The 26,156-nt window shown below is 35.1% G+C and overlaps 4 protein-coding genes and 1 long non-coding RNA gene across 8 annotated transcripts; 3 read left to right on the forward strand and 2 right to left on the reverse strand.

Annotated features, from left to right (window-relative positions):
* Positions 1 to 1,958: 1,958 nt before the first annotated feature.
* On the reverse strand, positions 1,959 to 9,483 carry RECA2 (recA DNA recombination family protein). Of its 2 annotated transcripts, XM_028060460.2 has the most exons (9): positions 9,227 to 9,482; positions 8,967 to 9,021; positions 8,763 to 8,817; positions 7,577 to 7,794; positions 7,355 to 7,442; positions 6,595 to 6,767; positions 5,448 to 5,594; positions 3,735 to 3,869; positions 1,959 to 2,695 (listed from the first exon to the last, which is right to left on the reverse strand). In XM_028060460.2, the coding sequence occupies exons 4-9, from the start codon at positions 7,745 to 7,747 to the stop codon at positions 2,312 to 2,314; spliced, it is 1,098 nt and encodes a 365-aa protein (XP_027916261.2). In that variant the 5' UTR covers positions 7,748 to 7,794; positions 8,763 to 8,817; positions 8,967 to 9,021; positions 9,227 to 9,482; the 3' UTR covers positions 1,959 to 2,311. The 2 variants fall into 2 exon arrangements, with proteins under 2 accessions (XP_027916261.2, XP_027916260.2); XM_028060459.2 differs by lacking the exon at positions 8,967 to 9,021 and having other exon boundaries at positions 9,227 to 9,483.
* An 801-nt stretch (positions 9,484 to 10,284) lies between these two features.
* Positions 10,285 to 13,236, forward strand: LOC114178591 (nucleosome assembly protein 1;3-like). The gene is made up of 12 exons (XM_028064593.2): positions 10,285 to 10,482; positions 10,574 to 10,617; positions 10,774 to 10,869; positions 11,106 to 11,198; positions 11,394 to 11,475; positions 11,557 to 11,618; positions 11,719 to 11,903; positions 12,048 to 12,225; positions 12,353 to 12,396; positions 12,624 to 12,816; positions 12,944 to 12,958; positions 13,050 to 13,236. The coding sequence occupies exons 1-12, from the start codon at positions 10,437 to 10,439 to the stop codon at positions 13,116 to 13,118; spliced, it is 1,107 nt and encodes a 368-aa protein (XP_027920394.1). The 5' UTR covers positions 10,285 to 10,436; the 3' UTR covers positions 13,119 to 13,236.
* An 878-nt stretch (positions 13,237 to 14,114) lies between these two features.
* On the forward strand, positions 14,115 to 16,202 carry LOC114178590 (heat stress transcription factor A-2d-like). Of its 3 annotated transcripts, none has more exons than XM_028064592.2 (3): positions 14,115 to 14,717; positions 15,093 to 15,936; positions 16,032 to 16,167. In XM_028064592.2, exons 1-2 carry the CDS (start codon positions 14,142 to 14,144, stop codon positions 15,912 to 15,914), a joined length of 1,398 nt encoding a protein of 465 aa, XP_027920393.2. In that variant the 5' UTR covers positions 14,115 to 14,141; the 3' UTR covers positions 15,915 to 15,936; positions 16,032 to 16,167. The 3 variants fall into 3 exon arrangements, with proteins under 3 accessions (XP_027920393.2, XP_027920392.2, XP_027920391.2); XM_028064591.2 differs by having other exon boundaries at positions 14,116 to 14,717; positions 15,093 to 15,946; positions 16,032 to 16,202; XM_028064590.2 differs by lacking the exon at positions 16,032 to 16,167 and having other exon boundaries at positions 14,116 to 14,717; positions 15,093 to 15,995.
* Positions 16,203 to 20,318: 4,116 nt separating this feature from the next.
* On the forward strand, positions 20,319 to 22,517 carry LOC114177000 (heat stress transcription factor A-2-like). Its single transcript, XM_028062214.2, has 3 exons — positions 20,319 to 20,802; positions 21,246 to 22,105; positions 22,191 to 22,517. The coding sequence occupies exons 1-2, from the start codon at positions 20,410 to 20,412 to the stop codon at positions 22,065 to 22,067; spliced, it is 1,215 nt and encodes a 404-aa protein (XP_027918015.2). The 5' UTR covers positions 20,319 to 20,409; the 3' UTR covers positions 22,068 to 22,105; positions 22,191 to 22,517.
* A 693-nt stretch (positions 22,518 to 23,210) lies between these two features.
* LOC146888013 (uncharacterized) lies at positions 23,211 to 25,042 on the reverse strand. Its single transcript, XR_014993376.1, has 3 exons — positions 24,930 to 25,042; positions 24,758 to 24,829; positions 23,211 to 23,632 (listed from the first exon to the last, which is right to left on the reverse strand). It is a non-coding gene; the product is annotated as an uncharacterized LOC146888013 (long non-coding RNA).
* Between the last annotated feature and the right edge of the window lie 1,114 nt (positions 25,043 to 26,156).

Below are 26,156 nucleotides of genomic sequence, written 5' to 3' on the forward strand. Positions count from 1 at the left end.
TTTTTTTTTTATTTTTCAAATAACTTTGTTTTTATCTCGGTTTATTTATTTTTCCATGTTATTTGGAAATTAACATATGAATGAAAATTCAAAACTTTTTGACAAAGAAAGAAACACCTTTATGGGAAATGTTTGGTAAGCATCGAGCTACCATTTTAATCTCATTGTAGCGTGAATATGATCCATTGAGGCTATCATTTTCACTCTTATCTCAATGTTTACACTAATATGGATCTATTTTCATTTTCATTTTTCAATTCTGACCTATCATCGTTGTTGCTGCTTCCATGCACAGGATAATCACTGCAAGATCCATTTTTTTCTGCTGTTTTCAAAAGAAAACATCAACATTTTTGCTTTTTGAAGAAATTCAGATACAAGTTCTTGTTATTCGGTGTTTCATTGAAAACCGGTGGAAATGACGTCCTCCACAGCTCCGCTAACCATTGCACACCTCCTTCGACACAAAATAATCATTTTAGAAAAGTTCCAAAATAATTGGAATCGATTCCATGGATAAGGGAACCGGTTCCAAATGAGGCATGGATTGCATTTAACCGCTCAAGATTCAGTTCCAACACATCCATAACTGATTCCCAGCACTCCAATGTCACATAGGCCTACATCCATTGCATTCCATAAACCATCTTCCTGTTGCCTTGGTCACCATGGAGGTGTGCAACCATCCCATCCTTGTTGGTTCTCCACCAGAATTTTTCCTGCCAACATGTGAAAATAAAGTAATGATAAAGTAAGGTTATTATGGTAAAACGTGATTTATCACCCTCAAATCTATGCACCTAAAGCGACAATGGAAGAGGGAATAATCTTGTAAATCTGCGCTTTACATCATTCGCAAATCGTTAAATACAAATATCCATAATTAGCACTAATTTGTCTTTTCTAATCCCCTTCAGCACAAAATCAGTCTATAAGAACACAACCTAAAGTAATGATATTTAGTGTGATGATAATGACATGTGATACTACAACTGTCACATTACATTGTTATTGTCACGTGATATGACATCATCTTGACATGTGACATTTTTTTTAAATTAAAAAAAATTAAAAATTTACAAATTAACACGTTACACATCTTTAATATTGTTAGTACTATAATAATGAAAAAAATCTGATTGTATCAAATTTTCTAAAATAAAATCCAAATTAAAACATATAAAAAAGGATCGATTTAAGATTTTCATACAATGACATGGTTTAACTATTAAAAAACCAAGTGTAGCATTACACGCTTACGAAATACATTTTATACCCATGTTTATTGGGAAATATGTAAATAAAAATTGTAAAATATTTAAATAGTATGAAAATATGCAGAACAGCTTATCTTCAATATGTTAAATTCCCCTTATGGTTTAAAACTTGTTCACAGCTATTTATATTTTATTTAATTAATTTTTCATATAATGTTTTACTCTTTATTTTGTTCACGTTATTAGAAGAAGGCTTTAAACAAAATGATAAGTGACCTATTTTAATCTTTTTTTTTATTGTGTTCATATTAGAGGAATTCAAACAAGCAACCCAAAATTAAAGTTATTTTCAAGAAAATCAGATTTTTCGCTGAGGGAGTCTATCAAAAGTTAATACGAAGTTTATTATATCGATTTATTTTTTTTTAAAGAAAAGAGAATAAGAAAATCCTTCTATAAATTTCAAGCTGTTGAATTCATGCTCTCACTGACAATCCCTACAATAGCAAAAATATATTTCAACAAACCAGTGTATATGGAAGTGAGAAGATCTCCTGAGTGTTTCTATATTATTTAAGAAAATAAAATTAATAATAATAATACGCAAGAGATAAATAATTTGTAATGGGTTATGTTATTAAAATATATCATAATTTTAGTATTTAAAGAATTTATTTTTATATTTTAGTTTAAAAATATAATTAAAAGATGGATGGTAAAATGGAAGAAACACGATGAATATCATATGAGAAATATATGCATTATCATACATGTTGCATAGTAAAATCCTTACAAACAATTGGTTGATGATCTTCCTTTGCAGTTAGTCCATTACATTCTCAATTTACATGTGGCATAAGACTAGGCTGGCCTATATAAAATGACATTAAATTCAATTTACAGGTAGTACAGTGAAATTCAAATTGAACTTCAAACATTTTACCACAAACAAGAATGAGAGTGACCATCTTTGGACCTTCTTCATCTGAGAGTGACCATTTTAGGGCCAATTGACCAAGCTACTTGCATAAATGACAGAGTAGAAATTGAGGTAGGTAAAACGAGTGAGCTGTACTTTAATTTCATTCACATAATCATGCTTCTACAACAGCTGTTTCTTCGACAGTAGAATTAACTGATGTAATTTCTTCGGTAACATCTCCCTTAATAACATCTGATTCTTGTACCTGTTTTGTTTCAACATTAAGAACCTTTTCTCTGAGCTTCGTTTCAAGTTCTTCTAATGCGCTACAATTCTCAGCTAGGAAACTCTTTAGGGCATCCTTCCCGCGGAAATTCTGTTCGTTATAGTAATACATTGCACCAGCCTTTAAGATTAGTTTGTGTTGTACGCTTAAATCTATAATTTCTGTTTCTTTACATATCCCCTTGCCAAACTCAAGCTCAAACTCGGCAGTTTTAAACGGAGGGGCAAGCTTGTTCTTCACAACCTTGACCAGAACCTGGCTTCCCAAAATCTGTACAGATAAAAAGGCTTAAAGGACAAATATTCATACCAGAAATTAGACCAAATGAAATCAGTGCAATATTGAGATCCAAAAAATATTGAACAAACAGGTAACGTACAGAGGATTAAATGCAAAAATAAAAAAGTTGTATCCGAGATAGAAAATGCAAAGCTCTAGCTTCTATACAGGACATCATCACATCCAGAATCCACTGAACAAAACAGGTAAAATGTTTTTTTAACTAAGATATTCACCCTCCTGAAGGTGGGTACTGCATGGATGATAAAAATACCAGTTATTCACTGCATTGTCATCGACAAATAACATGCTTACCCAAAACAAAACAAAAAACAGCACGTGTCACAAGCAGTTTTGCCATAAAAAGTGAATTCATGATGACAAATGACTTCACACCAAAATTAACAAGCTTGGTCTCGTATTAATAATGCTAATATATTTTCTTGAGTGCTGCCAGCACACTCCCTTGAACATTTTTTTTATAATACACTCTATCACGATCCGTTTTAACACTTCAATATTGGTTAAATTTTATTGGAAATTACGAAATCATGAATGAAACTTATTAGCTGGAAGTGGGTGTAATAAAATTATGTGTTTTCCAATCAATTTCAATTAATATGAGTGTTAGAGCATTTCTCTTTTTCTTTTTAATTATACTCCATACTAAACACCAACATGTACTTTGCTACAGGATATGGAATACACCGACTATTAACCATAAATAAGCAAGCAATTTCAATTAATTTATATCTTTTGTTTTATAAGGCATGGGTCAGAACTGCTATTTATCAAGATTGCAATAAATGTACTGAGTTCAAAAGCTTTACACCTACACACCACTCACGTCCAAAGTATATCAAGAATGGAAGTAGCTTGGAATATAGATTTAAAGAGACGGCCTACTTCAGAACAGAACATCGTTGATTCCATCAAACTGAACCAGATTTTATCTTTTGAAACAAACATTAGAACAGGGATCCCAATATTACAGCAGGAAGCATGGCATAAAAATAATCAATGTGATTACCTCTTCACCCTTCTTGACAAACCCTGTTCTCTTGATATTTAGACGCACAGAAGCATAGAATTTCAATGCATTACCACCACAAGTAACTTCAGTAGGCCCACTAAATCCCCCAAAGGTTGAAATCTTTGACCTCACCTGGAGGATACAACAGAATTCCCGTTACTAAAAGACAGACACATCCCAAGGTAATTTGAAGAAAGTACTTCCACTTCCACCCAAAAGAAAATGGATAAATTACAGAATATACAAGCGGTAAAAGATAATACCTTCCAAGTCATTTTTAACAGCAAACAGCAAGCTCAACCCACCCATAAGTTTAAAAATAGGCCCATTGGTACATGTCTGACATGCATGGCCAATGCATAATTAGAACTTTCAATAAATTCAAAGAATTTGGAAAAAAAAAGAACATCAACATGTTCCATTCAACCTGTCAGGATACATTGCTAAATCATCTTGAGGGCTTCTCTACCAGAAATAAAACTATATATATTCCCCATAGAGAAGCTCTCATATGCTCTTCTATCCCAACAGACCTTCAATCTTCTCAGTTTAGAGCCTACGGCTCTGATATTTACCCCAGCAATGAACCCCGATTATGTTGTCCCTTGATATTATTTATAACAGTGCGAGTAACATACAGTATACCATACTCTCCTATTGTCAAAATTTATTTAAAACTACGAAATGATGAATGAATTCATCAAATTAAGGATGGATACCCACACAATTTTATGATTATTAGAAGAGGGTATGCTGCTAACACATCTATTTATTATTATTTTCTTCATAATCTGAAAAGAATAGACTGATGAAGTTCCAGAAATTAATAGCTTTTGGTATTTAAGATTCACACATGAAATTATACCCTAATTTTTGCACTCAAGCAGCTTTACATGCAAAAAGGACAATGAATTGACTCTGACCGATTACACTAAAGCGAAGACAGCTGCAGAACAAGGTCAGAGAGGTTGAAAGAATCAAATTAGCACCGGGCAGACTAATCCAAACAAAGGTTTCATATACAAATTAACTTGCTCAGATTCAAACTAAAATATATTCATAATCTGACCAAAGTAAAATTGACAAAATAGCTGCGGTTTGGGGGGATGTTGTTGTTTGGAATTTCTGGAGAGCAAGAAAATTGTGTGTACTCCAGGGGTATAAAGCTAAAAGAGATATGATCCTAAAGGAAATTACTCTTCATTCTTGGACATGGATTAAAGTGTTCATGAAGGAATTTCCATATTCTTTTTCTACATAGCGAGCAAATCCAAGTCCGTGCATTCCATCTAACGAGTTTCAATAATTATGATAGTTACTACTATTTTCTGATGGAGGTAGAGAGATATGATATGTCTGTGCAGTGGTTATTGAACTTGGGGCTATTTCTTTATAATATGTCAGTATTTATGATTGCTGATTCTGCAAAAATAGGATACTAGATACAGAAGTAACTAAGTTTTATGGTAGCAATTTGGGGCGCAATTCTAATTTTGGGGATTTATTAAAGTTATGAAGTATTTTAAGAGTCAGGGCATAAATACTTACTAACCAACTGGTAAGAGGTTTAGTTATGAGGAGCTTTACAATCCTGGTTAAAGGCTTTGTCGTACGTGTTTTTACAGTATCATTGGTACCTTTAGCAATGAAAACTCTTGTTTGCCTATCAAAACAAATTGACAACATAGCTAATAACAATTTATCTGATACCTGATTTATAAAAATTAATATACTTTGAGAAAGTGATAAGGCATGGCTCAATTTTCGAAGTGCCTGACTCATCAACCTAGCCTGCATTGCCATGTGAGCATCACCCATTTCACCATCAAGCTCACCTTTAGGAACAAGTGCAGCCACCTATCATGAAAAGACTGCAAAAAGTTAGTTGACAACGGACGTCCATTTAAACTAATAAAACAAGATATCGAAGACATAGTATAAACCATACAGAAGAAATACAGAGAAAGTTCAAAGAGGAATACTAAAATTCCTTTCATTCTTTCCGTTGGAAAACCAAACTCAACAAGTCTACAAATGGGGGTTTATTAAGAGGACAAAATCCAAAAATTAAAAATAACTTCATTAAAAGCTTCTAAAAATTGGATGATTCAATGTAAGAAATACTCAAGCACTAGGGAAACTCACTCTCAAAAGCTAGCTATTGAGGGGGTAAACAAAATGCTTAAATAATCCACTTCTCAACTCCCTCGTTGGTTAGAATCCTTCATAGGTAGCCCTTTCGGAGACATTGACAATCAGCTCTAATATAAATTGATAAGTACCCCAGCACTTGGAGAACCCACCCTCAAAAACTAACTATTAAGAGAAGAGAATCAAACACTTATATACCCCACCGAACATACCATACAACTCAATGCAAGACTTAGGCACCGCATAATACCCAAGTTCCTATAACACCGCTAAGAAATCATCCCTTCCAGAAGAGTTCCAGTTTCCACATCATATATCTCACCCTTCCCTGAACTTATATTAAAACCAATCACACTGATTTCTACATAATATAGGAAGCTGGAAATATCTCTAGGTGATAAGCATCACCAAAAGCAAGATTTATATATAAGGATCTACCTATGCACAAAAACATAATACTTACACCAATAAATAACTTTTATAGGAATGACTAGACCTAATTCAAGGGTGATTGGTTAAAATCACTTTCCTACAATAAGTTATTAGATGGCCGTGAAAGTATGCCACTTGATACACTGGTTTAATGAATCTAATAACAGATAAAGATATTAGTAGAATTACCACTTACCATATAATCCTAAACAAGTTACTATTGGAAACAGGGAAAGCATTGAGAGAAACAAAAGAAATCGTGCTTCACACTTACACTGTCAACAACAATTACATCAACTGAACCACTACGGATTAAGGTATCCACAAGACTGAGAGCTTGTTCACCACAATCAGGTTGGGAGAGAAGTAAGTTTTCTGTATTCACCCCAATAGACTCTGCAAGTGTCTTGTCAAGGGCATGCTCAGCATCGACAAAGACACAATAGCCTGTATCAAACAACCATATCAATGTCTGGATAAACAAGCTACAAAATTCTAAACAAGTAAATCATATAATTGTGTGGGTAGGCCTCCTCAACTGCATTATTATTTTTTTTTTATAATTATAGTTCATATAAAACTAATGGAATGGAATAACACATCTGAAAAAGGGAAACTACTAGCACCAAATCATTGAGAAACCAAATTAGATTTACAGTTGGGAAACTGCTAGCACTAGCAGTCTAGCACCAAAAAGTTGTTGGCACAGTATTGATATTGAAGCAGGAATTTCAGCCGATGAGAAACCGTGTATAGAATCAACCATCCAATTTGTCATTTCCAAAAATTAATAGTCAAAGGGTATTCTAAGAAACAAAGTCATTCATTAAGAAATCATAAGGAAAAAAAAAACACAATTATCACTAGCAAACATAAAGAGCAGGGGCAGGGTAAATCATCTGATCTGAGTCTGTAACAACCATAATTATGATGAGGTCATGGTCACATGTACAGATGTTAGAAGTATAAATCCATTACAACCAAAAGAAATAGACATTACAATTATCATTGTTGAAGTATTATATGAAGATAACCTCCTTGCTTCTGTGCTTCTGCAATCACATGTAAAGCAAGAGTTGTTTTTCCAGAAGCCTCTGGCCCATATATTTCAACTACGCGTCCCTATGGACACAAATTGGGGAAAACAGGAAACTTTGTCATCAGTTTCCAAAAGTTAGTGTATTAGAAATGGTTCAGATTTTATTCACATATAACAAATAAGCAAGAAACCTCTTCATCCAAGGATCAAAGCATACCTTTGGAAGACCACCAATTCCTAGTGCTATATCAAGAGAAAAAGAACCTGTCGACACCACAGGCACATTTTTTGGTGAGACAGAGCGACCAAGCCACATGATGGATCCCTTTCCAAATGCAGAAGTGATCTGATCAAGAGCTTGTTGAAGGGCCAACTCTTTCTTGGACATGTTTTCTTCACCAGAGTCACTTCCATCAGATTTGGAGCGCCTTCTACCTTTAGGTATATAGAAATGAAAAATGTTGTCAGGTTCAAATCTGTTCAAACTTCAAACATCAGAGATAATAGGAAACTAGACTATAATGATCTGAAACACTACATTATTTTCTATAAATTGTAACTTATATCAGTATGACATTAATGGCAGAGATAGACATGAACAGAAACTGGTAAGACATGAACTCTCCAAACAAGAAAATACAAATATTGCCACCATTCAAGAGTCCTAGTTCACTCCCACTCTTTCCAAACTTCTTCGTTCCTCCACCCGTCTTCCCTCTTTTTAATCCTCCATTTTGCTGTTTAATCATCTAGTCAATCCCCTTCCTGGTTACCTTCCCATCCTGGTCACAGGGTTACACAGCTTTCCCATGCTGATTTTCCCATCCTGTCCTGGTACTTTACATGCAACCTCAAACCCAAGTTACTCGACCATCCTATAGTACTTGTTCATGTTGTACCTTAGTCACAATAGGATGCCTAACATAAAGTCTAAATGAAGTAAATATTGCTCCAAGAAAAAGCAGACTTCTAAATCATCCGTGCTTACTATACTCAAATACGTAAAAACCATGCAGCGAACCGGTATAAACTTTAGTTTTGGTTTGATTCAGCGTATGAATACAAAAACTTGAATGTATAAATTATAAAGAACCTAAACCATTCCCTTGTCAAGCCTCATTCTGAGGATTCACCAAAAGCACCAAGAGCTTAGCTGGACTTACCAAGCCCAATCCGTACCATGATTATTATAATTTATTTATAAGCCTTATAAGGCGATTACCCAGCAATGAAGACTTGGTTTAAATAATTACATGCAATGACCGTTAATATCTAATATTTTCAAAAGAATGTAATAATCTATTTTTCACGTATAACCTTTCAGGATAAATAAACTCCTGCAACTGATTAACTTTTGGATTCAGATAAAGGGAAGGAAAAAAAGCAAGAGAACTTCGACAAACCTTTAGATGAAAAGCTCAAAATCTGAGAAGTGCCAAATAATCTCAGCTCAAATCCCTGCAAATGAAAGCAAGAACTGATCATGCGGCAAAATAGCGTCAATCAGAAACGTAGGAAGAAGATGCAAAAAGCGAGGGAAACGGTTGGTTATATGCATAGTCATGATCATGCTGACAAAACGGCCAATGCTAGTTCCTTTTCCTTACCTTTTGTTAGAGGGCAATATTCATCTGACTTGGGTCCCCATGAATGCACGCATTACTTTAAAAGTGCATAAATAACAAAAGAAATTATAACGTGACAGACAAGATCATCAGAATCCATAAAACAAGAATAATGCATAAAACAGAAGAAATGATAGAACACTGTAACATGTCTTTTGGTGACAAAAAATTATCAAAAACAAGTGATCAAATAAAATAAACAAAATCATGTGATAGCTTAAACAAGGCGCGTAAGATCGAACCTTAGGGACAAATAGCGAGCGTGTGAGAAGGGAAGTGTTACGAAGCAGCCTCGCCATAGAAGCAACTTTGGGAGGTTCAAAGGAAGAGAGGAATTCCAATAAAATTGGAATGGGACATCATGGAATGAAAGTGAGTCATACAATACCACACTAAAGTTTTCTTTTCTGTTTTTAGGGTTTTATTTGTTTTGTTTGATTTCCCTCCCTTTTTTGTTCCATTCCATTCCACCACAGTCAAAAGAGTGAGGGTCGTTAGTGTTGAGGCAGAGCTGAGAGGAAGAAGAAAGAGTACAACAGGTTACTGGGCCGGGCCGGGCATTTTCTAAGAATCTATATAATAGGACTCTTTCTTCCTGCACCCCATGGATTCCTCCTGCACCTTAATAAGGTATTTAAGATTACTCTTCCATTCCACGCAATTTTGTTGGAAAACTCCAAATTCTGTGATTGGGAAAGTTTTCTAGTTATATAATTTGGAAGTTAAACTTTTTGATGTTATATTGTATAATCTATTATTATTTATTTTTTAATATTATTTAATATTTTGAATTGTGTAATCTCAAATGTTAAATCATGTTGAAAACATATAATATCAATTTGTATAATTCAAAATGTAACACAAAAAACTATAATTTATGGTTTATTACGTAATCCAAAATTATGTTTGGAAAAAATGTCAGTATTAATTGTATTTTTTTTATTTCCTCTTTTCTCATGTTAAAAAAAAGAATAGTAGCCTAACTCTTCATCGAACATGCGTACATATAAAATTATTCAGCTAGGAGGAAATAGAAAACCGCAACGCAACAATGGAACTCCATTATTTTGCATAATAATAGAGAAATAAAAAAGATATATTGTATACATTTTTTTGGGTCCAGAAAAAAAAAAATAGTATATTGATTCGGTTTTGTAAGCTGGGCCTATATTACAGAGCTTTTGGAAGCAGAGTAAGCTGGTTGGGCCCCCATAAAGCGTTTCGTCAAAGCGAAAAAAGAAAAAAAAAAGAAGAAGAAGAAGAAGGAAGCCCTAGGCAATAAATAGAGAGCCTATTCAAGTTGAGAAAAGAAGAAGAGGAAAAGAGGATTGGAGGGTGGCCACGTTTAGCAACAACCAAACCCTCTCTGCTTTTTCTTATTCTTCTTCATCAGTTTCTTCTCTAGGGTTTTAGCTTCTTCTCATTCAACTACGCTTTTCTTTCGCCTCTGCTATGAGCAACGACAAGGATACCTTCAACGTCGCCGATCTCTCCTCTGGTGCTCCATCCATTTCTCTCTTCATTTTATTTTTTAATTTTTTCATGGTTCACACGTTTGATATTTTATTCTTCTTAATTTCTCTGCGAAGTTCTCAACGAGGAAAATCGAGCAGACCTTGTCAATGCTCTTAAGGTTAGTATTATCCTTTTTCTTACTACTCCAGCTGTTAGTACTAATCCTATTATTTATATCTGAAGCTGAAATTAAGGTTTGAATGTATCGAGTTTTACATGTTGAATATGGCTATTTTTATTGTTTCTGAAATTTTTAATGTTTAATTTTGCTCAGAGCAAGATACAGAGTCTGGCTGGGCAGCACTCCGACATTCTCGAGTCGTTGTCACCTAACGTCAGGAAGCGTGTTGAGGTTCTTAGAGAGATCCAGGTATATTAGTTTGCTCGAAACCTAGGTTGTTTGAATTTCTTGTTCCTGTTTGGTAGATGTTAATTGTAGTTGTTGTTCGAAATGTCCTTGGTTGGGGTAAGGTGTGAACTGTTGTTATGTGCATGTAAGGTTTTGTTTTGGTTGACGAGGTAGCTTTTCGGTGTTTTGGAGCTTCCTCCTTATTGTGTGTGCTTGATTATTGATTCGGGATTATTATTTTTTTCTGAATTTTACAGGGTCAACACGATGAATTAGAGGCTAAATTTTTTGAGGAGAGAGCTGCTCTCGAGGCCAAATACCAAATATTGTATAAACCATTGTACACAAAGGTGAAATTTACTAAGAGATTTACCGTTTTATCATGTGCCTTAACGTGTAGTTTGAATGAGCTTCATAATCTGCTACTTAAACTGTGCAATTGTCTTCTAATCAAATTTATAATTGAAAATCATTATTCTTAGCCCTAGGACTGTTGTTGTAACTATAAAATGATTTATCTCTTGCCTTATCATGTTTGACTCCAGCGGTATGACATTGTAAATGGTGTTACCGAAGTTGAAGAAGCGGCAGTGAATGAAACAACACCCGTTGCTGGGGACGATGAAGGTGATAATACAAATGCATGAATTCTTCCTTCTAATAGTGTTTCAGTTCCTCGATATTTGATAGAAGTATTTGCTTATGTAGAGAAAGGAGTGCCTGCATTTTGGCTTACTGCAATGAAAAACAATGAAGTGTTAGCTGAGGAGGTTAGTTCATTTGGTTCAGCAGTTTTCTTTTTATAATGTACATTTTTGCGCCGAAGTTTCATTTTAGTAGTCTTCTCATTGTTCCCTTGTGAAAAAGTAGATTTCAGAGCGTGATGAAGGTGCTCTCAAGTTTCTCAAAGATATCAAGTGGAGCAGGATAGAAAATCCTAAAGGATTCAAGCTTGAGTTTTTCTTTGATACCAATCCTTATTTTACGAATACTGTCTTGACCAAAACATATCATATGATTGATGAGGATGAACCAATTTTGGAGAAAGCAATTGGGTAAGATTTATTAATAGTATATTATCACTACTCCTGTTGTTACTATTACTATAAATTATAATGTTAAATCACTGTTACCTAGCTAGTAGGTCTATTCTTGAATAAATTTTGCTCGCTGATATTTGTTTTTTTTTTTATTTCTAGGACTGAAATTCAATGGCACACAGGAAAATGCCTGACACAGAAGATTCTTAAGAAAAAGCCCAAGAAGGGTTCAAAGAATGCTAAACCAATTACCAAAACTGAAAATTGTGAAAGTTTCTTCAATTTCTTCAATCCACCACAAGTTCCTGAAGATGATGAAGACATTGATGAAGATGCGGTATTGATGTTGAATTTATATAAAAGCAGAAGTAGAAATAAAAACCAGTTTATTTGAATTTCCATTGCGTTGCTACGAGCGACCCTACTTTTTTTTTTGCTTTGATTAATGCTTTTTTTGTTCACAGGCTGAGGAGCTTCAGAATCAGATGGAACAAGACTATGACATTGGGTGAGCGTGATTACCTTTTACACGAGTCTGTAGTTGCGTGTATCAGGTTTCCAACATGTTAACACATCTTCCAATAGAGTGTAATTGTTGACTTTGGGTGCAGAACATGAATCTTTTTGTATTTTGTAATCTTGATAGAACAAGACTAAATTCTTTGGTTTATTGAAATCTTGATTTCTGATTTTTTTTCTTGTCTTGAATGTCGTTGTATTGTCATGCATGTTTAGGTCAACAATAAGAGACAAGATTATTCCCCATGCTGTGTCATGGTTTACTGGAGAGGCCATCCAGGGGGATGAATTTGGAGAACTAGAGGAGGATGAGGATGATGAAGATATAGAAGAGGACGACGATGAGGAAGACGATGAAGAGGACGACGATGATGAAGATGATGAGGAAGAAAGCAAGACAAAAAAGAGGGTATAATTTGTGCTTTCTTTGAAGTGTTAGTACTGGGTTTGTTTTCTGTTTTGAATCTTACGAAATATTGTTTTTGTGGGATCTCCTCCTTCGGTGTGGATTTATCTTTCGTGTAATGTCGCTACAGTCATCAGCACCCAAGGTACGGAACTTGTGACATAAGTTGAGATATAGATTGTTTTTTCCTGTCGAACTCCTGCATCTCACATGACATAGTTCCGTGTTTACTTCAGAAGAGTGGAAGAGCACAGCTTGGTGAGGGTCAGCAGGGGGAGCGACCTCCAGAGTGCAAGCAGCAGTAGACGTATATTTCTGTGGAGATTTATTTACGATGTTGAGTTTTGTTGGTGTTGGAGAATATCTCATGTGAAAGTGGGTTTAATACGCTTTTTTAATGTTTAATTGATTTTCCTCCCGATATCTCGGTTGTTTCGATTTGTTTAAAGTCCCTTCTCTTATTTTGCACTCGGTACAGATAATGTGGTAATATAACAAATAGTTGTTACACCAATTACCGTGCGAACACTTGTCATGCATGCAGGTGATAACCGACAACACTGACGTAGTAACCGAACGAACCGCATGGACCGTAGTCGTAACCGTTACATTTATCTATATACACTCCTTAGGTATTTTTGTTCTCTCTTTTAATAAAGAAGCACGTGCAATACAAGAAAAACGAAAATATCCAAGCCTAAAAGTTGGAAAAAGGAAGAGAGTCTATCTCTTTGTGAAATAACAAATTTTAACAATCCTGCTTATGATAATTATTATACTTAATTACATTTTTATGTATTTCAATTCATTAGTGACGAGATTTGCTGGCAAGCGTAGTTAGATTTCATCTTAATGTGTGTTCATATCATTTTTATGAATTTTTTTATGAATTTTTGATTTATTTGATTAATATATATAATGATCTTATCATCCATCTAAATGTTCAGAAGTACCGTAATGTTATGTATAAAATTTATGTAATGCGAATATATTACAGGATGTTTTATGTCCATATTATGGGTGTTGTACCTATTGAATAAAATATAACTACTTAATCATTTAAAATGATATTTTTAATTGCATTTATTTTAATATTTAAGTTAAAATTCTAAGACATGCTTATATTATTATAATGAATTGTAAGATAGGTGTATTCTTTTAAAGGACGTACTGAAGAAACGGTGTGAGACACGTAAGACGATAAGGCAATAAGATGATTTTGGTTTTCGAAACTTAGAATTGATTTGGACCTAAGCAGGAGTATTTCCGCACAAGTGGCAAGAAAGTAAGAGTCATGAAAACGTGGCTGTCCAACGGAGTTTCCTAAAATGGACAGTCACAAAGATACGCTTCTCCATCACCCTCTTCTCTTCTCATTAAAATACTCTTTTTCACTCTTTTCCCACCCTTATAAATGGAACGCACAACACACTTCTGTCAAAACACAACACTTCAATTCCTCACACTCCTTCGCAACTATTCAACGCTTGCCAAAGCAAACACATACTTCAAACTTTAAATCACTGCCACCACTGAAAGCGAAGATGTTCGAAGACAGGGAAAGCCATCGCCACGACGACGTTTTCAGCGAGAGCAAGGATTCCGGAGTGACTGAAGAGGCAACGGTGGTTCACGTCAAAGAAGAGATGGATGACACCGCCGTTAACGGTTTCATGGATAAGCCCCCGAAGCCGATGGGAGGGTTGCATGAGATGGGTCCTCCTCCGTTCCTGAAGAAGACCTTCGATATGGTGGAGGACCCTAACACTGACCCCGTTGTATCATGGAGTCAAACTCGCGATAGTTTCGTCGTTTGGGACTCTCATGAATTCTCCAAAACCCTTCTTCCCAAATACTTCAAGCACAGCAATTTCTCCAGCTTCATTCGCCAGCTCAACACCTATGTCAGTCAAATTTTCCACATTCTCAACCTTTTCTTCTGTGTCTCCTTAATTTTCTCTGACATTAGCCTTCTATTCTACCTCTCTGTCTTCTTTCTCAAAAATAATGCTCACACTATCATTCCGACGCCAATTATTCTTCCAAATTAATCTGTTAAACAAAAGTTTTGTAATACGTATAAATTAAACCTTTGATTAATATATTCTGATTTCAGAATTTTACTAACCAGTTTGATGAATTTCTTGCAACATTTGATAATATTTAGCTTTTAGTCTGGTTGCGTAAGGGTTCTGTGTGAAGTAATTGGATTCATCTGTTTTTATTATATATATCATTATTGTGATGTAAATGAAGGATTTATGGTGTAACGGGTACAGGGCTTCAGTAAGGTTGATTCAGACCGGTGGGAGTTTGCGAATGAAGGATTCCAAGGAGGGAAGAGGCATTTGCTAAAGAAGATAAGAAGAAGGAGTAAGTACAATAGACTGCATCACGGAGCTTTTAATATGATGAAGCCAGGCGTGGAGGCTGAAGTAGAGAAACTGAAGAAGGACCAGAACATTATGAAGGCGGAAATTCTGAAACTGAGGCAGCAGCAGGAGAATTCGCATGTTCAGCTCACAAATGCTCTGGAGAGAGTTCGGTGTGCAGAGATGAAGCAGTATCAGATGATGTTTTTCCTCACAAGAATGGCTAGAAAGCCCGCGTTTGTTGAGCAGTTAATCCAAAAGATGAGGAGGAAAAGAGAGGTTGATGGTAACGACATGGTTAAGAGGCCTAGATTGATGGGAAACCCCTGCTATGTACCCTTCCCAAACACCGTGGAGACAACCCCTAATGTTGATTACAGACCCCAAAATCATAAACAATTCCCTTCAATGCAATCCGAGCTCGACGAATTTCTGTCTGAAACTGTGAACATCAACAAGATGGAGCACCCAACTCCCTCTCCCTTGGAAGATCAATTGTGTAACCCTGTGCAAGGGTCAAGAGCCCATGGTTGTTCTAGCACAAATGCGCCAGATGCTTCTTCTGCCTATCATGTAATGTCAGAAAAACTAATGCGGGAAAATTCTGTAGTTGATGAAGAATTAGATGTGAATGACTCTAATATCTATCTTGAATTAGAGGATTTGATCACTAAGCCTACGGATTGGTATCTTGGATCTGCAAGTGGATTGGTGGAACAAACGAGTTGAAGTGATCTCGCTCACTAGTGTGGTTGTCCCTTGTAATGGAAATTTTCCTCTCCAACTCTCTAAATGTGTAGTTTTGAATAATGTGGTCCTTAATGTTGCATTTGGCAATTTATGCAGGGTGCAATTTCAGGTGTGTTTGTGTGTGTGAAGATGCTCTGCTGCTACGTAAAATGAAGAGCTGAATATTATATGGCTCTTCAATTACCAGCTTTGAAAGGCATGACCTAGTTTCTCGCCACAGCTTTTTATATGATGAAGCGAGAATTTTCATGTTTCTGTTTGGTCGGGTCCAAATTGTTCATATGTTGTACAGCTCTTTCCTCCCTTCGTGTTCCTTTCCTTAACATAGGCTCTTAAGTCATACATCAGCATGGCCACAGCTAAGACTTTTATGTGTAGTAAAGAACTGTGTAGGTTGTAAGTTTGTATTAACATGGTTTATAGTTCAGTACTCCCGGTTTATAATTACGTTCCTGTTCCGTTTCAGCCTTTATCTAATGTAATCCGTCCTTTTCTTCATCTCCTAGAATTTGCAGTCATCAGCTTCGTGAATCACTTTAAGCTTTACGCTTTCAAGATAATTTTGGAGACGTATCTGTTTTCTGAGCTGCTATGATCTCTGTTTTTCCTTGTCTCAGAATTTTGCGAATCACTTCGCTTACCTTATATTTTAGTGAATCACAGCTTGGAAATTGAGAAATGTTTTGATATTTTTAAAATGATAACTATACATACGCGATGTGATAAGAGTTTGATTAAGACAAAAACACATTGACATTAACATTAAGTTTATCAAGTTTATACTATAGTTATGAAGATGCAAAGTGGACAAATTTTCATAAAAGGATACAATCTATAGCAGATTCCACATATTCTCTTACAGAGGGTTTTCCACCAAAGTTTTTTATGAACAAAAGACCGGTGTTTTGGATGTGTGTTTTAGAGTTTGAGGGATTTTCAGGGTTTAGGTTCAGGGTTCAGTGAGAAATAGTAATTTATGTTCTAAAATTGGTATTATTCATGCATATTTTTGTAAATATTTTTTATTAAATATAAAAAGTTTGATATCAATCATTAAACTTTATATAATGATTATTATACTTTATAATAATGTTGATTGATTTAACTATAGTAAAGTATGATTAGTTGAAAATTGATAAGTATAGGCTATCTTCTTCTTATGACTTTCATCTTTAATGAGTCTTTGTCTTTTGATTGTGTGATTGATGGAACAAATGCAATGATTGAATATTAAATTTTATATGTTATCCAAAATAAATTATTCAAATACAAAAGTATCTATACATAATATCGATTATAGAACGATTAACTTCCACTAAACTAAAAATTCTTCAAACTATAAAATATCCATCAAATTATAGTAGTATTTTCATGAAAGATCTTAGTAAAGATGTAAGAGGATATGCTATCATGAAATGTGATCCTGTATGTTCTATGAAAATCCATCCACTTTGTACTTTTTCCTTGAGACTTATGAACTTGATGTTAATGTGTTTTGATGCCGAACTTCTATTATTGTTCGAATATAAAACGGTTGATTTGTTATCGTAATATAACTTAAGTGGATTTTCAATTCTTTTCACAATTTGTAGTGTTCGACCCTTTACATCAACTCTAAAATGTTTGTCAAATACATTAATATTCACAATTCTTAACTCAATCTTGTTCCTTTATTAACTAAATTTTCTTTTTGCTAGCTCAAACCTGTAGGAATAGAATACATAAACGTTGCACGAGAATACCACCACGAAACCAATAACATGGAAAAGAAAATAGAAAATTTTCTTTTGAAATGTCTCACCGCATCGTATACGTTTGAGCTCAGGAGAATAATATACACACATTACCTAAACCAATCAATCATCTCGACATGTTCAGATCACTCAGTTATGCTAAGCACCTCTCGATTATTCAAACATAATATTAAAAGACATGTGAAACCAACAAATTGAGTGGTGTTCGCAACATTATTCGAACTTGAAGCCTAAAACTCTTAACACCACCACGAACTCACATTCAATAAAGTAAAACAATTAGCAAGATAATTAAATGAGATCAATATGATAATCCAAGGTTAGGATAATGGTAAGATGGGTCAACAACAATTGGGCTAAGTACAAATCCAAAAATAGAGTTAAAATTCACATAAAACACTATAGATAAAGCAATGCACATCAGTTATAAAAATTAGTTAAAAACAACATTTATTATCACGTTGAACTCCACTTAATTTGAGTGTCAAAATACTTTGTATATACCAAAGAGTGTCATAGTCAAGATACAACACAAGATAATGTCTCATTAACAACCAATTTTAGTGATTAGTCACTGATTTACAAAATAAAATTATTGATTATTATAAAAAAATTATAATTGGTCTCTAAATTGGTTTCTTAAATTTATTTATCAAAGAAAAATTATCACTTAACAGTAGCTATCAAGATTTTTGTTACCAAAAAAATTGATTTCTAAATTAGTTTTTAATTAAGAAAAATCATAAATTGACTCCTAGAATGTGACTCTCATCTTGTACTCCCTTATGTGACTTTGTTTGGAGCATTGATTAATGTACCATTGTTTTTTTCTTTGAAAGAATCCATGCCCAATAGTAAACCATGTTAGGAACTACAAAATAAAAGTCAAATTGTGTAAGTCAAAATATCATCATCTTTTAATTAATTAATAATCAATTTATAATTAATTATAATTTTGTATTTATAATGACTATAATAATAGTTACAGTCAATAATTTTTTTATTTTATAAACTAATACGTAAATTTGTCATTACAATGATTAATAACTTAATAACTTTGGTCAAATTATTAATGAGTCACTTTTTTATAATAAATATTTGCAAAAACAAATTTAATAGGAATGATATGATACAATCATTAAAATAAAATATTAATAAACATTATAATAAACGTAGAAAGTAAACTTAAACTTAATTTATTTTTAATTATAATAAAATATTACCTAAAAATTAATTTCCTTTAATTCACATAAAATCTCATACCTACTTACTCTTGAAATCCTGTACCCTGATGTGGTAGACGTACCTAACATGTCTCCCTTTATTCACACTTGTTACTTCGGTGTGTGACCGATTGGTTATGTCTATCGATACTCTGTGAAATCTGATCACCACTGAGAAAACAAGAAAAACGGGTCCACTCTCTTATTCCTTTCCCAGGGTCGTTTATGTCTCGACAAATTTATTATAAGGCTAACTTTGAATCACGTTTTTGTGTAACAAAAAAGTCAGAACTCGTAACTCGTATACTGTCACGTTAATTGTAATAAGTCCAACCAATTACTATAACATCCATAAATAAATATATAACATCAACAATCGCATCAAACGACATGTCTCTTGTTTCCTCACATGTGGTCACCACCACCGATCAGTTTTCTAATTCCTATTTTTTCTAACCACAACCCTACCTATATTTACCTTCTAAAATTAATATATTAATATTCAATACCATATAACATAGTATTTTGTACTACATTGTCATAAGATAAGTATTTTAGATTCATGAATAAGTTTGAGTGCACCGTTTAAAATATCTCTCACATTCAATGTTTTGGTTTAAGTCATCTTTTTTTTTGGAACAGTTACATAAAGACAGTTCTTAATTTTTGTAAAAAAGAAAAAAAGGTGTGGATAGGTACTGTTTTTTTTTTCTTTTTTTTTTCTAACGAATATTTATCAAACTGCATAAAGTTGTTACACCAATTAGACGTGTCAACACTTGTAATACATGCAGGTGATGACCGACAACACTGACGCACTAACCGAACCGCATGGACCGTAACCGTTGCATTTATCTGTTTGCATTCTTTTGCTATTTTTGTTCTCTTCTTTAATAAATAAGCACGTGCCGTACAAGAAAAAAATAAAATAAAACATCCTACAAATTAGAAAAAGGGAAAAATAAAAACCAATTTAATAATGTTAAACAAAAAAACACAAATTTAATAATGTTACTTAAGAAAGTATTTTAAAGTTAAACTGATACCAAGCATGTACATATAAAGTTTAGAGAAAGGATTGAAAAAACTTGACTTCTTTAGTTAATGTTTTTGTTGGTGTTATTAGAAGAATATGAATTGCTTTGGTTGATGTATTTATTTATGTTGTTACAGAAGAAACAGTAAGAGATAATGAGTGAGATGAATTTGGTGTTCGAAAATTAGATTTGATAGGGACCGGGGCAAGACTATTTCCGTACAAGTGGCGAGAAAGTAAGAGTCATGAAAACGTGGCTGTCGAAAGGAGTTTCCTAAAATGGACAGTCACAAAGATACGCTATCCATCACCTTCTTCTCTTCTTCGCATTAAAAATACTCTTTTTCCTTCTTTTCACACCCTCTATAAATGGAACACACAACACACCTGTGTCAAAACACAACACTTCAATCCCTCACACACACTCCTTCGCAACTATTCAACGCTTTCAAATCACTGCCATGGGAGAACAACTGCCACCACTCAAACCGGAGATGTTCGACGACAGCGAAAGCCATCGCCACGACGACGTTTTCAGCGACAGCAAGGACTCCGGCCTCACGGAAGAGGCAACGGTGGTTCACGTCAAGGAAGAGCTCGATGACGGCGCCGTTAACGGTTTCATGGATAACACGCCGAAACCGATGGAAGGGTTGCACGAGATGGGGCCCCCTCCGTTCCTGAAGAAGACCTTCGATATGGTGGAGGACCCTAAAACTGACCTTGTTGTGTCATGGAGTCAAACTCGCGATAGTTTCGTCGTTTGGGACTCTCATGAATTCTCCAAAACCCTTCTTCCCAAATACTTCAAGCACAGCAATTTCTCCAGCTTCATTCGCCAGCTCAACACCTATGTCAGTCAAATTTTCCACATTCTCAACCTTTTCTTCTATCTCTCCTTAATTTTCTCTCACCTTACCCTTCTATTGTACCTCTCTTTCTCTGTCTTCTTCTTTCTCACTCACACTATAATTTTATGGATTAGGATCAAATATTCAAATCTATAAAATAACCTTTGATTTAGATCAACTGACGCCGGTTATTCTTCCTAATTAATCTATGGAACCAAAGATTTGTAATCTGTATAAATTGAACCTTTGATTAATAAATTTTGATTTCAGAATTTTACTAACCATTTTTGACGAATTTCTTGCAACATTTAATAATACTTTAGCTTTTAGTCTGATTGCGTACACAGTAAAGGGTTGTTCTGTGTTAAGTAATTGGATTCGTCTGTATTTATACATAATATCATTATTGCGATGTAAACGAAGGATTTATGGTGTAACGGGTACAGGGCTTCAGGAAGGTTGATTCAGACCGGTGGGAGTTTGCGAATGAAGGATTCCAGGGAGGCAAGAGGCATTTGCTGAAGAACATAAGAAGGAGGGGAAAGTACAACAGACTGCATCACGGAGCTTTCAATTTGATGAAGCCAGGCGTGGAGGCTGAAGTGGAGAAACTGAAGAAGGACCAGAACATTTTGAAGGTGGAGATTCTGAAACTGAGACAGCAGCAGGAGAATTCGCATGTTCAGCTCACTAATGTTCAGGAGAGAGTTCGGCATGCAGAGATGAAGCAGTATCAGATGATGTTTTTCCTCACAAGAATGGCTAGAAGGCCAGCGTTTGTTGAGCAGTTAATCCAAAAGATGAGGAGGAAAAGAGAGGTTGATGGTAACGACATGGTTAAGAGGCCTAGATTGATGGGAAACCCCTGCTATGTACCCTTCCCAAACACCGTGGAGACAACCCCTAATGTTGATTACAGACCCCAAAATCATAAACAATTCCCTTCAATGCAATCCGAGCTCGACGAATTTCTGTCTGAAACTGTGAACATCAACAAGATGGAGCACCCAACTCCCTCTCCCTTGGAAGATCAATTGTGTAACCCTGTGCAAGGGTCAAGGGCCCATGGTTGTTCTAGCGCAAATGCGCCAGATGCTTCTTCTGCATATCATGTTATGTCAGAAAAACTAATGCGGGAAAATTCTGTAGTTGATGAAGAACTAGATGTGAATGACTCTAATATCTATCTTGAATTAGAGGATTTGATCACTAAGCCATCGGATTGGTCTCTTGGAACTGCAAGTGGATTGGTGGAACAAACTAGCTGAAGTGATCTCTCTCACTAGTGTGGTTGTCCCTTGTAATGGTAATCTTCCTCTCCAACTCTCTAAATGTTTAGTTTTGAACAATCTTAATCTGGTCTTTAATGTTTCATTTGGCAATTTATGCAGGGTGCAATTTCAGGTTGTCGGCTGCTACATAAGATGAAGAGCTTAATATTACATGGCTCTTCAATTACCAGGACCTAGTTGCTCGCCCCAGCTTTTTATACGATGAAGCGAGAGTTTTCATGTTTCAGTTTGTTTGTGTCAAAACTGTTCATATGTTGTATAGCCCTTTCCTCCCTTGGTGTTCATTTCCTTGACTTAGGGTCTTATAGTCCTATCAGCATGGTCATGACTTTTATGGCGTAGTAATTAACTATGTAGGTTGTAAATTTGTATTACAGAACATGGTTTATAGTTCAATACTTCTGGTGTACAATAATGTTCCTGTTCCGTTTCAGCCTTTGTTTAATGTAGCCTGTCCTTTCCTTTGTCTCCTAGAATTAGTCATCAGCTTCGTGAATCACTCTGAGGTTTAGGCTTTCAAGATAATTTTGGAGACGTCTCTGTCTTCGGAGCTGTTATAATCTGTCTTTTTACTTGTCTCATTTTCCTGAATCACACTTTTCAGCTTGGGAGATGAGAAATGTTGTTTGGATAATTGGAAAATTGTAACGGTGAGGTTATTCGGATACTATCAATACATGATTAAAGGAGTATAAAATCCTTCAATACATTTGGAGTATATTGGTGAATAGATCTCAGTAAGTGAAGACCTGGAGAAGAAGAACTTGATGAAAAGTGAGAAGTTTGTGTAGACCAAGTTGCACAGGAAATACAAAAATGGATTAACAAAATTAGTGAAATTAGAAATAGAAAAAGGGATTAAGGAACCTAATGAAATGAAAATAGAAAAATGGATTAAGGACATTAATGAAATTAGAATATGTTAAGAAATTAAAAATGGAACAATGGATTAAGGAAATTAATGAGATTAGAATGTGTTAAGAGATCATTTATCATCAGAATAATGGATTAAGAAATGAATGGAACAGAGTATTATTACTTTGGTGTAATAAATTGTAAAGAATAAGTAGAAATAGAAGAAGTAAAGCGGAATAATCCTAATTGTAACGTCTCAATTAAATAGCTGAAGCCCATTAACTAAAACGCCAGTACGAAGGTTTGGAATAATGAAGAACCTCGTACCCCAACATGTCCATAACACATAAAAGAGGCCACACACGGCCTAAAACAAAACACTAGAGAACTAACAACATGTCCATAACACATAAAAGAGGCCACACGCGGCCTAAAACAAAACACTAGAGAACTAACAGTACGAGTCGTAAGAACCTCGTACCCCAACATGTCCATAACACATAAAAGAGACCCCACACGGCCTAAAACAAAACACTAGAGAACTAACAGTACGAGTCGTATACAGGTAAGCAAACATAGCAATAATAAAATCTTCAGCGGTGGGCCCCATAAAGGGCCCAATGCCCGTCCAGTCCATCAAGCGGTACCATCTCCCTCACCATTACGATTGCTAGATGTTCTCCTATCTGCTCACATCAATAGGATTGATGATCATTGCAATAAGAGAAGAGCCACATAAAAGACAATCCAACAAACAAACAGGGTAAGCTAGTATAAAGAGACCTTATATCACAATAGTCAACATGCAAATCTTAGAGTCGAACATGGATAGCAGACATCACACGTAGATTACCAAAATCATTTAAAACCTCCAAGACCTGACTATCCGGATACGCATAATGAGGCACCACCACGTGGCAGTGGAATTATGTCCTAGCAGTGAGGCGTCACCGTGAGGCCTTCGCGGAATTATACCCTTACAAGAGGCACCACCACGTGGCCTTCGTGGAATTACGCCCTGGCCCTGAGGCACCACCATGACCCCCCGTGGAATTACGTCCTTTCGTCTAGGCACCACCAGGAACTCCCCTTAAGAGGGCCCATGGAATTACGTCCAACAAATGAGGGGCCACCAAGATCTCTCACTACAAGAGTCATGGAATTACGCCCTACCCATACTTTATACATGTTCCACCCACCAATCAAGAATTTCCCATAACATTAATATCATGCATAAACAACAATCATACAACTCATGCCTTCCAATTTCATGCCCAATAAATTAACATACCATCTCCATTTCAATGTACATATTAAACATATCATCATCAAGCAATCCTTCTAGTAAAGTATTTAAATCATGCAAGAAAACCACGTACCAGCGAGCCATTCAACCACCACATCAAAACCCGTCCGCTGCCTCGCTCAAGCTGGCGAGGCTCGCCCAGGCGAGGGGAACCTTCTCGCTCAGGCGAATCCCATCTCGCCTAGGCGAGGGCGCGACGAGGGGAGAGGGAACTCTGCGAGGTCTCGCTCAGGCGAGTCCCTTCTCGCCCAGGCGAGAACACTCCTCGCTCAAAAAGAACTCAAGTCGCCTAGGCGACAATTCGAGTGGGGCAAGCTTCTGATAATCTCGCTTGGGTGAGAAAACCAGTACTCGCCACTGTTTTCTCATGCAGTAGCCAAAACCGTAAACCAGGACATACTTAACTCAATCCAAATCGGGCACAACGACCACAAATCATTACAGACGCGAAATAATCAACAAGACAGCGAAAAACACAAGCAGCGAAGGTCCTAGCTTCCCTTACCTGAAAAGGGCTAGCGGAGAAACTTGACTCTTAGACTACGAGCACCACGGTTTCGAGCGTAGATCCTGGGAGCTGAAAGGAACGGTGGAACAATGCACACAGTGTTATCACGGTGAACCCTAACTAAGAATACAAAGACCCAACAGGAAGGAAAAGTACGGATCGGAATTACTTATGTGGAAGAGAGGAATAGAAGAGATCGATTAACTAGCTTGGAAAGGGGTTGACGGCAAAACCCTAGCAGAACGTTGAGGCTGCTCACGGAAGCACGAAGTGTACTGTTTCTGAAAGTGAAGGGGAAATGGAACGTTAGGGCAGGTTAGGGTATATTTTTACTCTTTGGGCCAGCCTTTAGGCCCATTAGGTTAATGGCAGCCCCTTAAAACACTAAGGCAGAAAACTGGGCCTTATAGCTTTTAAAAATGTCTCATAAGATTTCAAAAGTAAAGTCAATAATTTCATTTAAGAATAAAGAAAAAAAAATACTCTTAATATTATAAGAAATGATTGTTTTTCAATCTTCGAAAAGTCAAGAATTTCATTTAAGATTAAAGAAAAATGAATATAAGTGTCTTCCAAATAATGTGAACACGAGAAAACAAGAAAGTCTTATAAAAGATAATTGTTTCAATATTCAAAAGTAAATTAACAACTTCATTCAAAAGAAAATGTGAAATTTTAAATGTGAATACAAAATTAATCATAACCTAAATTTAATTAAACTAATAATTACACTCATATCTTACTAATATCATATTATTTAATATTTATTTCATGTTTAATCTTAAAGTGTTATGATTTTAGAAGAAATATATGAGTATTTATGAAGTAGTTACCATTATGGTATTATTATCATACTTGAAAGTTGAAAGTTACATGTGAAAAACATCAGTGGATTCATTAATTTATTATTGTCACTACGAAAAACACGTGTGTATACTAAATTGTGTTTTGGTTTCATTTAAAAAATATATATTTAAAATATAGAAAACACTTATGATTCATTCTTCATCAACTAAATCCAACTACATCATCTTGAATTTATCATCGTAAAGGTAACGAAATATTTAAAACCAAAAGGATAATAATATCATAATGAGCTAAAAAAGAGAGACAAAAGTTGTTTATTAGAACTATCATAAATGAATGACATATATATATTTTTTTTCTAATTAACATGACTCATTATTTAAAGTAGTCAAATATTTTAAATTTGACATGTCTTTTGCAATTTTATTAACTAGGGAGGTGAGGGGTTGGGTAATACTAATGTTGCAAGCTTGTAATTGTGAATCATTGACAACAATTATAAAAGTTAATTTAACAACCTAGTAAAAGAAGAGAAAACATAACCACCATAATGATCCAAAAATAAATTTAAGTTAACAATTTAGTTAAA

Source organism: Vigna unguiculata, chromosome 3, assembly GCF_037176805.1.
Source record: "Vigna unguiculata cultivar grain cowpea cultivar isolate G323 ecotype 2 chromosome 3, ASM3717680v1, whole genome shotgun sequence".
In the NCBI taxonomy this organism is placed as follows: Eukaryota; Viridiplantae; Streptophyta; class Magnoliopsida; order Fabales; family Fabaceae; genus Vigna; species Vigna unguiculata.